The sequence below is a fragment of the Saccopteryx bilineata genome, chromosome 1 (assembly GCF_036850765.1).
Source record: "Saccopteryx bilineata isolate mSacBil1 chromosome 1, mSacBil1_pri_phased_curated, whole genome shotgun sequence".
Taxonomy (NCBI): domain Eukaryota; kingdom Metazoa; phylum Chordata; class Mammalia; order Chiroptera; family Emballonuridae; genus Saccopteryx; species Saccopteryx bilineata.
In genome coordinates, this window is record NC_089490.1 from 160,270,455 (window position 1) to 160,287,610 (window position 17,156).

Genomic DNA, 17,156 nt, shown 5'->3' on the forward strand with positions numbered 1-17,156 from the left:
TTCATTGCATGCATTTACAGGCAAGAAACTGTCAGACCTGGAACGAGTTACCTCCCTGAAAGTATATAATTGGTTTGCCAACAGGCGGAAGGAGATCAAGAGGAGAGCCAACATCGGTAATGTGCCCGAGAGGCTGCTCTCCTTCACCGCAGCGGCGGACGGCGGGCTGGTTTGGGAGGGATTGCAGTTTAGAACTGCAGCTCTGAGTTACCTACCGTAAATTCTAAACCTACTAAGAATTGCCCTTATGTTTTTCTTCTTTGTATTTTTAATAACCCAAAGTTGTATTATTTAAACTCTTTGTTATATTATTTTTCCTAAAAGTCATTGTTCTTAATGTCCTGGGATCTAGAATTAGACACGGTCTCAGTCACTCCTCTGGTGCACATGAAAGGTACTTGTAAGCTCTTGAGAGAGGGAGTACGGTTCGATTCCTAAGCTTCTTTGTTATTCTTGGGCTATGACTTCTACACTAAGAAACATCTGATTATTAGAATTAGAATGAAGGAATCTTATTAGAGAACATAGCAAAAGACAGAGATTTAAATAAAAGAAAGTTTAAGAAATGCGAATTGATGAAATCAAGGTGGGCGATTGGTTTTGAGCTTTTAAAATTATATCTCATTTATAAACTTACTCATCTCATCATTACAAATCTCAAACGCTTCTTAGAACCACCAGACAAGAGGTCTGTCTCATTAGTTGGTAAGTGTAGAAAGCACCTAAAAGTCAGCCATTCAAACGTAGCATGCGGCAGCAGGGGCCCCAGGACCCCAGGATGGCAGAGGGCCCTTCCCTCGCCCTGCGTAGCTGATCCTACCTGTCTGCAATTCAAAAGAAACAAGACATAGGGAACTCTAATTCCTCAACACAAAAAAGTAATTCAGCGTTTAGACCATTATGATGATATAACAGAAAATTTAGGGATCTATTTGCTTTTTTCGAAGAAGCAGCAATCCTGGAGAGTCATGGGATAGATGTCCAGAGTCCAGGAGGCCACTCCAACAGTGATGACGTTGATGGAAATGACTACTCAGAGCAGGTGAGTGGCTGAGCCGAGGTTCTCGGGTGCAGAGTGGGCGGGACAATATGACAACTCAGTTCTGTGGGTGCGTTTGGAATGGGGTGGGGGAGAGGAGACGATCTGATGTCCCTCTACTGTACTCGTATGTCTAGAGTTTCATGTAATAAGAAAGGAATGTGATAAGATTCAGTTGTCCTGTTGAATTATCGCTATTCACCCACATGGATTTATTGTCATACAACAGGACACTTGGCAAGTACGCAATGGGGAGGAGGAGGAGGGAAGAAGTTCAGAGGGAGGCAGAGAAGCAGAGAAGGTAGAAGAAGAGAGGAAGATCTGACCCAAACAAGCAAGTTCCACTATTCACCACACACACACTCGATCTTTGAGAGCCACTAGGGGCTGCTGAGTAGCCGAAACCCAAGCCTTAACACGCAGTGCACAGTGGAGGTCCCGCCCTCCGCGCCTGCCACAGCGCGGGCCCTCGTGCTGCGATGAGTGGCTCTCTCCAGAGTCTGGCACAGTGACACACACATTCTCTCATGAATGCATGTCTTCTCGCCTCACCCTACTTAGTCTTCATTGTTTGGGGGGAAATATATTTAATTGTAGCCACTGGATGGAAAAATTCAGTAACTAAGAATGAGGGAAATTTTCCCCCACATATCTGTTCACAGATTTCATTAAAAATTTTATAGGATTTAAAATTCATTTCCATTTGGAATATGGTCTCTTCTCCTGAACCCAGAAAGGAAACTGCTGTGTAAGACTCCCTCGCCGTGCTCCTCAGCTGGCCCTGGAATATGGCCCACGGTGTTCTCCCTCTGCCTCCCACTCTGCAGCCTGCTTGCCAGGCCGTGTGTGTGCGCACGCGGTTCCGCACGACCCTCTCTGAAGCCCTGCAGCCAGTCCTGGACAGTGGGAATGGACCGTGGACCCGTTTCCCCAAGTGCCCTTTTTCTCTTTAGGGCTCCAAGTTGAAGCTCCACATTTTACTCAAGAGAATGTTCTATAAGTCCATCTGGAAATGTTGCTGTTATTATCAACCTGCCAGTGTAGGCCCATCATTTCCACCTTTTTATCCAGATGCCCTAGGGCACCACATCCTCCCTCCCCCCAGGGTCTTACTCTTTCTCCAGAGCTTTTTGATACTCAGAGTTCCCTTGAAGATGTGACAGGTGGGAGACTTGCCCGTATCTGTAACACTGCTCTGGGCCTGTGCACCACCTGCACTGCCCAGAGCCCTCAGCTCTGAGTGTGACCCTCCAGCTGTGTCGGGGAGAGCCTCACCGCAGGGGAGCTGCCTTACACCTGTTCTACGTCCTGTCCTGTTGTAATTGAGATTTTTTTTAAAACAAAAATGTGTTTTTCTCTGTAAGATGTTGGTGTCTGTTTAGCTTTTTGTCTAGTCTTCTCAGTTCAGTAGAGAGAGATACCATGGATTCTAATAACCTATAGTGTTTGTAAGAGTCCCAGTGCAGAGTCCGATAGCTCACTAGTCTGGCCTTCAATGACTAGCGATCTATTTTTCACAAAACTGTAATGAGCCAGGTTTGTTGATCATCACCAGCAATCTTCCTGAAAGAAGGAATACAGTCCTGAGCAAGAGAAAATATTTTTGTGCTTATTTGTTGAATCATAAAACTGTAAACCGGAAGTCTCTGAATCTATATCCATTCAGTGTCTACATAAATAGATTTCACCTCCACGCTACCACGAGCCCCTCCCCCACTGTGCCCGCCCCCAGATGTTCTGCCTCCTGTGCCCCCAGCATGCCTTTCTATGAGCTAGAGAATTTTACCAGTCCACTAATAACACTTGTTTCTTATTTCTGCACATCTAGGATGACAGCACTAGCCATAGTGACCACCAAGACCCCATCTCATTAGCTGTGGAAATGGCAGCAGTCAACCACACTATCTTGGCATTGGCCCGACAAGGAGCCAACGAAATCAAGACAGAGGCCCTGGATGACGACTGATCAGGGAGGGGTGAACACAGAAGTTAACTTAGTTTAGACGTAGCACCTTAGCAGACTTTCCTCGGTCCTTAACACGTGTTCTTACAGTATAACTTGCAGTTTCTTGTATGTCAGTTAGCCGTTAGGGTCTTCTTGTTCTGTGAAGATGGCATGGTGCCCTCAGCCTTTGCATATACTTACTCTCTCAGTATTAACTCCCAGTAAATAATAAGCAACCAACCAACCAAACCTCCCTCTCCCAGCCCCCGAGGCTTGAAAATCTTGCTGCTCTGTCTTAGCATTCCAAGAAAGTGCTTCCAGGTATTTAGATAGACCTCAGTTCTCAGATGTTAGCTCTGTGTAAAACCTTGGGCACCTTTAGATTCCTTAACACTCGTCTGTACCCCTTCTTTCCTCGAGACTGACAGGATGCAAGCTGAGGTAGTGCGGCCAGGACTGACAGACACCGCGTGGGGAGTGTCCGCAGACTAAAAGGGACACTGGAACCCCCACCTCGGAGAGGGGAGAATTGATTTCCAGCTGCAATAAGCCGTGCCTCATAATAGTCACACTGTGGCTAGATTCTACTACTTTGGGTGCTGTGCTAAGAGTGTCAATGGGAAAACTTGATCTCAGATTGTGGTTGATGTTAACATGCCTGACACAGACATCCATTCCTCTCATCAGCTATGTAACTTAGTAGATAAAATACTGCCTTCTACCTTTGGGACCATGATCAAAACAAAAAAGACAAAAATAGAAGTCATTAAAAAAATAACCCAGCTTGAGAGGCATTGGAAAAATCATGAGCTGAATGTATGATGGACACTGAGTCCAGTTCTCAGAACCACTGTATGTTAGACGTAGCTCCAGTGTGTGCCTACCTGGAGGAGCGCTGGAGGTCATCCTGGAAGTGCTTTGCCTCCTATCTGCTCCCTTTCCCTGCTGCCAAAACAGGTCTTTCAAGGATGAAGCTAAGGTGAAAAGTGAGTGGATGAGCTTTCAGTCTTGTATCCATTAACTGAAGCCCCCCAATGTCAGAGGTTGGTAGAGGACTTTGTAGTGGGATTTGCTGACTGGCTGTCACAAATGCAAACACTTTCTAAATGGGTGCAGAGAAAACGGGACGTCTGCCACATGAGGGGTGGGTCTGTGAGGTGGGACCAGACGGACTGCTTTGGTGTTCTCTTTACTCTAGCCTTGTAGAGGTGTGAAAAGCTGTGTTGCTACAGGCAATTTATTTAATAATTGGAAGCCATATTGATAATGGATGTGGTAATGTTTGTAAAGTTTAATCTACTTTAAGCAGCAGTAACTAATGGAATTTTTTTCCTTGGTCACATATGTAGCACTTTTGTTACTTTTTAGAGATATTTATATTTGATAAATCTTTTTTTCATTTTGAGAACTCAAAATACCAAACAGTGAACTTGCGTTATAAAGTCACCCTGTGATCACCTTGTCATCTGGTAGCAAAATGATGAAGTATTCATGCATCAAAGAAAATTACATCAGCTGGCCTTGTATGAACACAGTCTCGGCATCCCGATTACTGCCACATTGTCACAGTGTGTCAGCACAGGGTGTGCCTGCCTCATCCCATCTCTCCTGTCTGTGTACAGCGAAACCTTGTTTACAGGGGACTCGGGGGGCTGGCTGTTAAGCAGGGCTTTGGTCTTTTGTCCGTACCTGGAAACGATTTCTAAGATAGAAAGAAGGTGCCATTTCCTTACCTCCTCCCCCATCAAATGTAGTCAACTTAAAACCACTGAGAGTGAGACTTCCTGACCTTCCTTTTTCTTTCTCGTTAGTGAGATACTGCATAGCCACCAGTTCTTAGCTGGTCTGAGTCCACTGAAGGCACATGCTGATGAGACCAGCTCTGTGTCTGCTAATCCTGCTCATGTGCTAAGTCCTGCTCATGTCGGTGTGAGGAAGCCTTTGAGGGACATGAAAATGCCACTTTGTTTGGGTCTGTGACTTTAAAGAGCTATCGGCAGGGTCTGGCCTCCTGTTATCCATGGATCTGGGTTGGGGGGGGAGTGTATATAGTTTTTCATCTTCCAAGAATTGAAGTAGAACGGAGTAACCTTTTCTGTTTTACTGTATTACTTGAACCAACCAATTCAAGAGTAGCATTTGTTATTCTCAGGAATGATCCACCTGCTCATTTTCTTTCCTGGTGTGTTTGACTTTATTTCAATTAGGAGATTGTGTTATCTTTCTGTCCTTTTATATTACTTAGAAGAAATATAACACTGTATCTTTCCATTTCAGTGGAATTTTGTGGGCTTATTCTAGGCTGAATCAGAAGGAGAAGGAGAGAGAAAAATACACTGTCTGACAAGCCACATCCATGATTTATTATTCTAAGGCGATCATTATAATTGATAGCTTCTTTATGATGGGATTGCTAGTATCATTTGTTCTTGCTGGTCTTTTTAAAGAAACGAACTCAAACTATTGAGACAGCTGCAGTTTCTAAAGAACCACAGTTGATTGTCAGAGGAGAGCTAAAAGGTTTAATTGTTTTAAGACCTTTAAGGAAGGAGCAAGGGGAGAGACAGAGAATAAAGAAGAGTGAATGACTGTGAAGGCAGTCCCAGACCCTATCTGGCAGTCTGGGGAAAGTGACAGGGTGTGTCTGCTGCAGGGAGAGCATCTATCGGTGTTAGCAGGGGCCAGAGGAGGAGGGGATCTTGCACCCAGAATTCTTTCATTAAAGAAGACTGCTGGCTTGATTTTAAGACTCACTGCCTTACATACAACTTTTGCTTTTTCACCAAGAGTAAAACATCTAGTTCTTTGGGGCCTACACTTAAATCTGCCATGGTTTTTTGTTTGCTACCAAGTTCAGTTCCACTGTCTCGTCCAGGTTACTGTAGTTACTATAAAGGCATATGGTGTTGCCACTAATTTGTAGTATCTTTGTTAGTAATTTTTTTTCTTAAGCTTTTTTAGGTTTGCGAGGTGATATTAAAATAGAAACTCTAAACTAGTCTCTTACTGAAGGGGAAGTAGCCGGGCCCTTAACCCGACGCTGTGCTCTTCGGCTGTTCCTGCCTCTTCTCTCTCAGTTCGTGATGAACTTCCTTCCGGGGTTGCTGCTTCCTGGGTGAGGGAGACTAACGGTGGGGGGGGGGGGGGGGATTGCCAGCAGTTCATGTAACTGGCTTTTTTTTTTGTAAGATTTCATTAAATTACTAATAGGGTCACATGGGTACTCTTCCTTCCTACCCTTCTTAAACACAGCCTTACAAAGGGACCTTCTAAAGATGGACCATCTAATAAAATGTCTGCCTATCAAAGACTCGAACCCTCGATGGAGGCCAGAGCACTCTTCTACCCGAGCCCTTCCACAGCCAGCGAGCGCCAGACAGACATGCTGGCTGTTTCAGCAGTCGAGCGCTGGCATGCCCCTAAGGCAGTTTGCTTTACAATCTCTCCTTTGGGGGGGGGTCAGTGTGGTTGCCTTCTACCTCCTTGGGGAATCTGCACACTGCCCACGCTGTCTCTGGGCGGGACAGCCCTGCCCCTACATTTCCAAACAGGAAGACCCTTTCAGGGCACCTGTTACTTCAGCTCAGTGAAGGTACCACCTAAAAAGATGAATGAGGAAGAAGCGCATAAACACTGAACACCACCAATGCTGCAGACCCTACTCCAGTTCCGGTTCTGACGGCGGCTGTCCAGTCAGCAGCAGCTCTGTGGGGCCAGATTCCCAGAAATTTTTACCTCGAAAGAACTAGTTGAGTTCACAAATACAGTTGTTCCTTTCTCCCTGTGTGGCCTTTGTCTCTGTAACCTTCCCTTCTGGATTCTACTGTCAGGTACCAAGTGTAGGGAGACTTGCTTGTTTCATCAGAAACCTCGGCCCCACCCTCTCCGTCTGTGAACAGCTCCCCCGTTTCCCTCTGGGCCTGGCACGAAGGCCTTGTCTGGAGCTGGCTTCTTGGCTGCAGTTTATTCCCACAGCATGGCCCTCTCTGCACACAAACACACCTTCTTGTCTTGCAGCCCAATGTTTTGACCACCTACATATTCCACTGACCAGCTAGCTACATTTTCTCTGCCCATAACAGTGGAAATAGTCCCTTATTCATAAGTGATCTCCTAACCCGTCCTCAAAATGTGAACTTCGCCCTTACTCTCTTTGGTCTTAAGAAGGGTTTGGTTAGAAGCAGTCTTCCCCTTTAACTCATGACTCCGCCTTTTTTTGTTGTTCAGAGAACCACCAGAGTATTCTTCCCCAATGAGCCTCCACAGATTGTTAGGCAATAATTTTTCTTGTTGATGACCCTGTGGTCAGCAGCACTCTGCAACTAGTCCTAACCCTCAGCATTGTGGGTTGGTTTTCTGTGTTATCTCTGTCTGTGATTTCAATCTTATGTCAGCGTGATGATGGGTTTTGTCATTTTGTTGTGATTATTAGTGATGTTTTACTACTGCATTTGTTGGGGCTACACTGAGACCAGCCAAGTCCGTTGATAGCTTTACTGAGCCGGATTTGTTTGTCAGGATTTCCCGAGTGAAAGGTGGGCACATTGCCCACCTCCTGCTGGTGACATCTTTGTGGGGTGGGGGTGGGGGTGCTTTGGGACCGAGGCGGGGTGGGAATTACCATATAATACATTCCTTTTTGTATGCTCTCTAAATAGCAAGGAGGCGTTCTCAGGACTTGGGGATCTATTGTCAGCCATAGTGAATTTGGCAAACTGAGCTGCATGCCCTGAAAACCCTCTTACTGTTTTCTTCAATTTCCATGTCTAATATTCTTGACCTAGTGGTAGCTAAGTTATCCAGGTGAAAGGCACTGCACCAGAATGAGAACAGAAGGTTTTTGGGGTCTCTGATGGTGGCATGCTGACAGGCAGAGACCCTTTTCTTTTTGTACTGTGGTCTCCTTTTCAAGAGACGGCTGCTCCGAAAAGGAGGGATGTCCTCACTGCTCTCAGAGCTGCCATACTGAGGTGGTGAGGAGGGCCTGTCAATACATCACGTCTCAGAGTCCTTTGCCCAATAGAGAAACTCCTCTCACAGACACGTTATGTTCAGAGAAGCTGTTCTTAACCCTCGACACCTGAAAGGGACACGCCACTGCTCTCGCTGTCTTAGAGGGCCGACGGTGGACTCACTCATCTCTGAGGCACAACTTTGTCCATGTCTGTGGACATTGAAAAGCTAGTTTATAAATTGAGAAGTTTCCATTCTTAGCATCCTTCTTTCTTGGTGGGGATGAGAAATAGCAGCAAACAGAAAGCTAATGATCTGGGAAACCCAGTTTCTGCAGCACTGGGGTGCTGTCGTCACCCAGACAGAAGAACCAGCCGGGAAGAGAGGCGGAGTCTCGCCGCCCTGCGGATCTCCCCCTTCTCCTCCCAGCCCTGGAGCCCGGAGGTGTCAGGAGGCCTTGGATTATAACCGTGCATGTCCCTGAACTCCTTTTTTTGTCATTCTTCTCTGAGACTTGGGACCAAGCAGTGAGTAGAACTAGATCCATTCAGGTGAAAGCTCACTGGCGTTCTTATGCCCTGACAGCTCACCACACCTGTCACAGCATCACCTCATGAGCCTTCCGTGCTCTCAGGGTGCTGGCTCCTTCTGCGGGGGCTTGGCCTTCCTCTCCCAATGTCCCTTTTACTTAGCAGGTTTTCAGTTCAGTGTGCCCCAGTGCTGTCCCCCCGTTGGTGTGTCTGAGCCTCGCAGGGCCACCCCACGCCGACCGGGCAGGGCGTGTGCACACGGCCCGGCTCTCACTTCAGGCATCCCAGATGCTGGCTGCATTTTCAGCTTCTCTCTTTAAAATAAAAGTGGCTCCATACAGCCATAATTAACTCTCGGATGCACATTGCTGTGCTGTGATCAAGTGAAGGTTGCCTGAATCCTTTCAAATTGTAACCATGGTAATTGAGGGGGTGGCATAGAATAAGTATATAAAAAATCTAATGACAATTGTTCTGAATGACTGAGTGTCCTCCTGACATGTAATTAGCTGTTTTAGCAAGATGTAGATTGGCATGGTCATAATTAAAAGGATTTCTGTCCTTTATGTGACTAGAAATGGCAGCTCTCCCATTCCCTGTTCCCTTTTAGCACGAGTGCTCCCAGGAACATTGGGAACAGCAGCTCAGTAAACCAAAATAATGGCATGGTGTCTGTGTCCTCTCCTAAGTGGCAGAGGAGGATTTGGAGTTATTTCAGCTCCAAAATGGAAGCCTTTGATTATGGCTCCCTACTTGACTTCTAAAGTGTTTGAAGCCTCTCTCACACACTGCTTCACATTTGGCAGAAATTATAGTCAGAATCCCAAACTGAGTCAGCCACGGACAGACCTCCTGGTTCCTCTGTCCAGCTTGCTAACCAGCTCATGTATTGCGTTGGCTGGACTTGAGGCCATTTGCTGCTTAACAAGTCCCTTAGAAGTTTACATGTTTCCTTGGTTACATGACATTTGCATTGCCTTCACTATCTGAAAGTATGTATCAAGTAGGTGCTCACATGTGAGTTAAATAGGGTTTTCCTCATGGATCATAGGACACAAACATACATAAGCACACGTGAGCTCTAAACCGCTGCGAGGTGGAAACAGAGCCCAGACATTTATGTCTGAATGTTACGGAGAAGGATGCGCAAGGCCCACCCTGGCCTTCTCACACCCTGTCACAGACAGGTGTGGCGCTGTGGTCAGCAAGCCTGTCTGCCCAGCACAGGCCCAGGCCTGTGTCTCCCTCCCAATTGCTTCCCTCCTCTTCCCTCCACTCCAGGGTCCAGCACTGTGTGTGGTCTCGGCCACGCCCAGTCCCCCGCCCAGTCGGCCACTGCTCTCACCCTGGGGCTTGCCCTCTAGCCTTTCTCTGGAACAGCTGCATTTGGGCTCTCCCCTCAGGTGCTGGTCAGGCGTGTCTGCACAAGCATGCATGAGCTGGTGAGGCCTGGATGCCCTGGGGCCAGTTAGGAGGCACCAAAGAAAATACAGCTCCTGCTTTTGTTCCTAGTTTCCTGCTCATCTTCATACGGCTCCTCCCCTGTGCACATACCAGAAGGAACCCTAACCCAGATGCTAGCTAAACTCCAGTGTATGAACATGCTGAGGTAGGCTGCTCCCCCAACCCCCAAGCACACAGAATTGGAAAAAGGTTCTGTCTTGGAGTTTTCAAAACTGTTCCCCTTGAAGTACTATAGTCCAATGTCCAGTTCGGTCAGACCAGGAAAGTAATGCCATGAAAGGTTGTTACTCACTGCTTCTCTTCCTGTGAGATCTGAAAGCACCTGCCAGCCCCCTGCCCCACACAGCACATGTGAAGTCATGAAAATTTTGCAGGGGGCTCCCATCCGTCTTCTGACAGTTGGGGAGAATATGGATTTATGACCCCAAAGAGTACCCCATCCATTTTCTCAGTTGCCCAGCTGCTAAAAGACAACTCTCCATCAGAACTGAAAACCTATCTGAAGCCGACGGCGGCAGTGCTGTGAGACATGCTCGGACAGCAGCGGAACGTTCTGACTGCTCACATTCAGAGAAAACAGAATTATCATTGCAGTTAAAACCTCTTAACACAATCTATTTTAGGGATCAGAGTACTAACTGTGCTGCCTAATGAGTGCTACTTAAGAAGAACAAGTTGGCAAGACATTTCCCTTCCCAGATGTCTCAGGCCACTTCAGTCATTCAGAACGCCCTGCCCAGAGTCCTTTACCATCAGCATCCCTCACTAAAAAAAAAAATAAATGAAACCATCTCACCAAAATTAGTGAAAATATAGGTAGTGCTTACCCAGGAAATATGTATTTTTGGGAGAAAAGACAGTAAACTGTTCTTACAAGAAACTAAAGAGGCTGTCATGTTAGATCATAATGCTACACAAGGCAAACATGCAGACCTCCCAGAAAATCTGAGCTCCCAATACAGCCCGACATTGACTGAGCGCGTCGTGGGCGCCGGGCACCGTGAGGGAGCTGCTGCTGCCTCGCTGATTTTGGAAAAGGCACAGGCCCTGAGCCGAGCCGCACCGCACCGCCCTCGTGGTTTCTTCCAGCAGGAGGATGTTAACGGAGGAGACTGCAGTCTGCCCAGCGCTGCTCGGAGGGAAACCACCGCATTTTACCCATTTCACTTTGTGGGATGGTGCTGGATGCACCCCACCAGCACACTGCCGTCACCCTCTGTGCTCGATTCCCTCTGACACCAGTGTCACCAGGACAATCTAAACACTGATCACCCCTCCCCTGGCCTTGGTCCTCAGTGAGGGCCACAGGAGCACAGCGAGCCTCCTGTGCAGGGCGTGCCCTCTCCTGGGGAGGAAGGCTTCACAGTCTGAGCTCGGGGGTGGGATTCCCTGGCGCTGGTGTGGGTTCTGGTTAGTTGAGGCAGAGAACATTGCAGGATCTGCTTCCTGTTTTCTTTCTGTTCAGCCTCTCTAGCGTGTTCTCAGTACCTGTCACCTTTAGGCATCCTGCTAGTTTCACAATGTTTGGCAAAAGCCATTCCAGCTCATTCTGCTGTCCCTCCCGTCACAGTCAGGAGAGGCAGTGTGGCTGGGCCAGTACTTGTGGAGGCTGGAGGCCCTAGAATGTCTATTTTGTCTCTGAGTCTGCCCTGCTCTGGGCTCCCTGGGGCTGCTCAGGAGTCGCTGTGGCCAGAAGCAGCAGGTACATGGAGAGATTCAGGTTTGGGCTCAAAATAGCCACATGCAGCAAAGGGGTTCGTGTGGTGGCACGGTGACTGTTTAGGGACATGGGAGTCCAAGCAGACCAGAGACTTGACTAAAATTTCATGGTCACCCCACTCTCTCAAAAATGAGTGGTTCTGCTCTGCCCTGGGCATCAATGAAACCCAAGAGAGTGAATACCACCCCAGGAGCAAGGCCCCATTTGGAGTGACCCTGTGAGTGGTCTACCAGGTCAGCTGACTGGGACTGGTAGTCCCTATAATTAGGCATCTTGTTTCATTTGCTAACTAACAGGTTTCTACTTAACTTTCCCACCAGGAAAACCTACCCTGTTATTACTCTTAGGGGAAGAAGGTGTCTGTGCCTCCCATTTAGTACTGGTCCAGACTGGGCACCCCAGTGGCGTGTGGGGTGGGGACACTAGCCCGTCCCTCAGAAGGGACACGTGGCCCTCACCAGCCAACACACACCCAGGGACGGTCACAAAACCATGCTTCCCTGAGGGCTCTTTCAGCTTCCTATCACTTCCAGGTCAGGTTTCAATCTCGGTCTCATTTTCTGACTTCCTGCGAGCACAGAACCCTCTCCATTCTGTTCACTTTACTGGAACTAAGAGCCTAGCATAAACTTGCGAGGGTCATTTTTCCACTTCATCATTCACTGAAGCTATTAAACTGGCAACAAAACGACATTAGTGCTGTATTAATGTAAACAGCAGCCACTCTAGTGATATTACATTGAACTCTTGTTTTTATGCCAGATTCGTGGTGGGGTGGGCAGCACATACATTAGAGCGGATTGAACGAGGGTGAGAGCTCAGCTGTGGGCTCCTTTCGAGAGTGTTGGTTGTTGGCCTTGAAAACCGCATCTCAGTCCGTTTGTGTCAGTGAACCCGTGACGATGCAGCTCTGGTCACGGGCACTGCGAAACCAAAGCCAAAGTTGCTGGGGGTGGCAGGGGAGCTGCTCTTCCCAGTGCTTCCCTACTGATCGCTGGTTTTGTCAGAACACTCCTCTCGAAGGCCTCTTCTTTTCCTAGTAATCTTTCTCATCCTGAGAACAGAAAGCAAGTCTGTGCAGCCCGCATGTCACCCTCAGCCCTGTGGCCGTGTGTCTAGAGCAGGCGCCAGCCTTCCCCACCCTGATCCCCCCTCCCCCCGTGTCCTGACTCACCTGGGCCACAAGGTGGGCCGCTGTCTCTGCCAGAACACGCCAAGAGCATCCTAGCTGCCTCCCCTGGAAGAGCCCACAGCCTTCTCTGACTCCCCGCGGGCTCCCTGCTTCCACGGCCATGCCCCTGGGTGTGCAGTACCTCCCAAGGGTCAATTTCTATTTATGTTAAGTGCCTAAGCAAGTTACAGACCTCTGGAACCTGCCAGAGTTGCGGTGCCCTGTCCCCTTCCCCTCCCTACCCTGCACTTAGCCCTCAGGGGAGGGCAGGGGCGCCCCCATGCCAGTCCCAGTGTTCTGCAGGCAGAGCAAGGGCAGGCACGCGGCAGCACCACTACCCCGCAGGGCTGGCTCTGTCGCTCTCCCGTGCTTCTTTTTTAGGGGTGTTTCTGTTGATAGAGTTGTGGTCTTGGTCAGAGTGTACAGCCTGCTTAGAGAGTCCCTAGCTCCTGAGTGAGGAAGGAGGAGCAGCTGCCAGCGCACCCAGGTCCCGCAGGGCAGAGTCAGTGTCGTAGTTGGAACACAGAGATGCCCTTGCCGCTGTCAGCGCCCAGAGCCCTGGCCACCGCCCTGTCTCTCTCCCTGTGTTTGTGGTGTAGGCTGTCTGCTCACAAGGGCTCAAAAGGCCGTCACCGGCAGGGGTGAAGCAAGATCAGAAGTGCGTCTTTGAAAATGAGTGTGAGATTGTTTGCTTCATTTTTAAAGTAATTTTAGTCTGACCTAAACCCAGGGCCTTTATTCCGTGGTGGACACACTTAACGATGGTTCATGACTGCTCGCTGTTCACATCACGGCACCAGGAACGCTCAGATCGCTCGGTGCGTTAGAAGGTTTTGGAAAATGGAACAATCCATAGCCAAGCACTTTATTTTCATTAATAACCCAGCATTTTTGTTCAGACAATGTAATAACCCAAACGCTGGGTGTTCATGTTGAACACGGGGGGGAGGGGGGTGGCGTTCGCCAGAGGAAGTCTCAGAGTGGGGTAGAGCAGGGAGGCGGGCTGATCAGATAGGGAGGTTGCCGTGGTGATCATGGAACTATGTTTTTTCTGGAGTGTCAGCGACCTGGACTCAGCAGTCACTGTCACTGTCACTCAGTTCAGATGCTGTTTCTACAGGTTCTACCAAGTGCTCGTGGATTGCCAGGCTGTCACTGAGCAGGAATGCAGGGAGTGCGGCGCTGCAGAAACACGGGGCAGGGCAGTTAGCGGCAGGGAGAGAGGCCCCGGTTTCTTTTTCCTTAACTGGACTTGAACTCTCCGCGAGCCCAGTGCTGGGGAGTGCTTCCACTGTGGATGGTGTGCAGCTCTTACTGTCACTGCAGGGGCAGCTAGCTTGCACAGCAAGTTAGAGAGCGGACAGCGAGCTTGACTGTCGCAATCTGATCAGACACCACGGACCAGATGCCTTGGGGCCGCCCGAGAGTCTGTAGCATCCGCCAGAAACCGAGCACCGAGGGGCGAGTGCTCCCGCCCTGGCCGGCCGTCGTGTATCCTAGTCTTCGTGTTTCCCTCTGGCGTCTGCTTGTCCCCACCTGTGCACCATGTGTCCCTGAGGGGAGTTGCACCTGTGTCTGAGTCTGCTGTAAGGTGTTCAGTCTACCTCAAGGGGTCATCATGGTCACCTCTGTCCCCTAGCAGTCCTCCCAGCGTCACCACACACACTGGAATGTACACGTGCCCCGGCCCTGCCTCCCGTCCGGAACCGCTCAACCCTGTCTTCCCTGTGATCACCACAAACTCCTAGTGCAAATTGGATGCTGCTTTAAATGTGAAAACAATTGTTCAAAAGCTATAAAACCTGAATGAAAGCTAAAGCTGAATTTATAAGCCTTGTTGCATATGAGCCAAAAGTGCAAAAAGCTCTATATAATGACTAACCTGCCACTCATATAAATATAAATATATATAAATATATTAAAATCAGACTGTTCTACAAAATTGTGTATTTGTATTTTTGTGTACGTACAATTTTCTGCTAAGCAGAAGGAGGATGTAGTATAGGAAGCTGTGAGAAGAGATTTGGTTTAATCCTATTTCTTTGTTACTTATTTTTGTTAACATCAGATGCCTGTCTTCGTCTCTGTGTGTACAACACTGTTTGGAAAGCTGCAGTATCGCTCTTCCTTAGGTCCAGAGTCTATAAGAGAACGAAACCAGGTGTTTAGAGGGTCATCCAGGCCACCCGGCTCGGAGAGCGGACAGAGCTCGGCCCTGCACTGCCCAGGAGCCGCCCAAGGTCCTGAGACAGGACCGAGGAGGGCAGGCCTCTGGGAAGCAACATCCCGCTTATAGAAATCAGCTTTCAAAACAAGTGATTGTCAGATTTCTCTGCCGGAGACTCTCCACCGGGCTCACTGGGAGGGGACGCAAGGCCTCCCTGAACGGAGGCCCGGCCCTCTTTATCTCTGGGCCATAGATTTGCCCAGAAAGCAGAGGAGGCTCTGCCTGGCTGCAGTGCCCACTTACCGGCCATCCGGGGCTCCCTGTCCCTGAGTAGTTGCTGCCTTTTTCAGAACAAGTTAACCAAAATGCCTCCGCTTGGCTGCGTGGCTGGCGCTGCACCACCCAGCCCTCCAGCAGCCTGTTCCCTGCGTGTCTCAGAACCCGCCTTCCCGGTGCTAACACACGGGGTGGGGGGTGGGGGTGCAGTGGCTGCTGGTGACAGGCAAAAGCCGCCAGCTGAGGGGCCAGGCTGGAAGACAAGCTCCGTGTGCCTAGCGGCCCTGGGCCCGGCCCCTGCTGCCCACCCACCTCTCAGCTCCACCACCGTTCCTCTTGACGCGAACCTTCTCTAGGGAGAGCGATACTGCATCTTCATCCGAGGGACTCATATTTATAACAGTGTGTAATGGCTGTAGCAAAAAGCCCTTGTTTCTAGATGTAAATGGTCAAAGAAACAAGTGCCCTATTGTATTGATTAAAATAGTTCCAATGAGTCCTGTATCATTGTATCTCCTATTCTGGATTAGTGCCTTTTGGACAGTAGACTGTTCTGTAATTAAAATGTAGTATATACTGCTTTTTTGTACAGTTTTGTTTTAATAAAACTTTTTTTTAATTTGTGTTTATTTTAGTATTGTACCTATTAGAGAATAAAACGTATAACTGAACAAAGACTGGCTGGGATTTCTTTGGGAAGAACAAGCACTTGGGAAGTGCCCAGTAAAAATGCTGGTGGTGGTGGGGTGCTTCTGTTTTGAACATCAGTCTCTTGTGCTTTAAAAAAGGATTGGTGCCCTCTAAGACCCAAGGACACGTGAAAGGGCTAAGGTGACAAATGACCTGTTGAAGGAATGCAGGCGCTCAGAGCCCCTGAATCCATCTACCTGTGCCTCCGGCCCGGCCTACCGGCCCAGAGCCCAGTGCCCACGCTCGGCCACTACGGGGTCCCAGTGGCTTCTCCACTGTCCGCTGGTTGTGCTGAGCAGTGAGGGCACACATCGTCTTGCCCACTGCCGCCCGGGCCTGAGCACCTCGTTTTTCCTATAGCCAGCTTCCCCCTGAGCAGGAAAGAACGAAGCGAAACAGAGCTGAAGCATTGTCATTTTCGTTTATTTAAAGGTGTTCAATTGTTGAGATCAAATTTTAAAGCAGGACTGAAGGGCAAAGTGCCCAAACTCCCCTCATCCTATAGACGGATTTACTTTCCCCCTTCTCAGAGAAAACCTGAAGTAACAGGCTGTCTCCCTCATTATACACAATAAGAGACTGCAAAATTTTAAACTGCCACCAAACCCTGTCAAAATTGCCAAGCGAGATAAGGGAGGGGCAGTGCTGAGGACCAACCCCACCCCATGCTCTGGGCCAGAACTACTCGTTCTGGTTCTGTCCTGATGCCCACCCCCAGAAGTCTTACCCCCATGCTGACCCCTGTACCCTCACCTCCCCGACTGCACACTACAGGATGAACTAATTTGCCTGCTGTGCACAGAGACCAGGTGCAGGGCAGGCATGCAGTGTCCACTGAGTGAGGGGTGGGTAAGCGATACAAACGTGACAATCCCCTGGAGCCCGTTTAGGGGTCTGAGCAGCCGTAAAAACCCCACAGCCTTATGCAGACAAAAAGCTCATTGACTTGCAAAAGAGTAAGTAACCGCTTGAAAAATAAAATTTATCCTAGGAGCTAGATCAATTCTACATCCAGACTCCTGCGTCAGAGCAGGGCAGCTCCAGGCGGCCAAATTACTGTCATTATTTGGCAGTGCTTATCTCCGAGGACAACTCGTGGACATTTACGAATATAAACAAGTCCTGCAGAGATGAGCTCCGACAGCCACCTACCTCCAGCCAGCCTACCCAGTGGCCGCAGCCCTACGTCTGCGAGCACATT

The 17,156-nt window shown here is 48.9% G+C and overlaps 1 protein-coding gene across 20 annotated transcripts in view; it reads left to right on the forward strand.

Annotated features, from left to right (window-relative positions):
- The window catches only part of HMBOX1 (homeobox containing 1), a 258,216-nt gene extending 242,285 nt beyond the window's left edge, over positions 1–15,931 (forward strand). For 3 of the 20 annotated variants that reach the window (XM_066278607.1, XM_066278606.1, XM_066278609.1), the window contains 4 exons: positions 21–116; positions 948–1,042; positions 1,269–1,340; positions 2,868–11,770. In XM_066278607.1, the coding sequence (XP_066134704.1) occupies positions 21–116; positions 948–1,042; positions 1,269–1,340; positions 2,868–3,005 (401 nt within the window). In that variant the 3' untranslated portion in view covers positions 3,006–11,770. The other 17 variants (XM_066278608.1, XM_066278611.1, XM_066278612.1 and 14 more) reach the window with 12 other exon arrangements.
- The last annotated feature ends 1,225 nt before the right edge of the window (positions 15,932–17,156 follow it).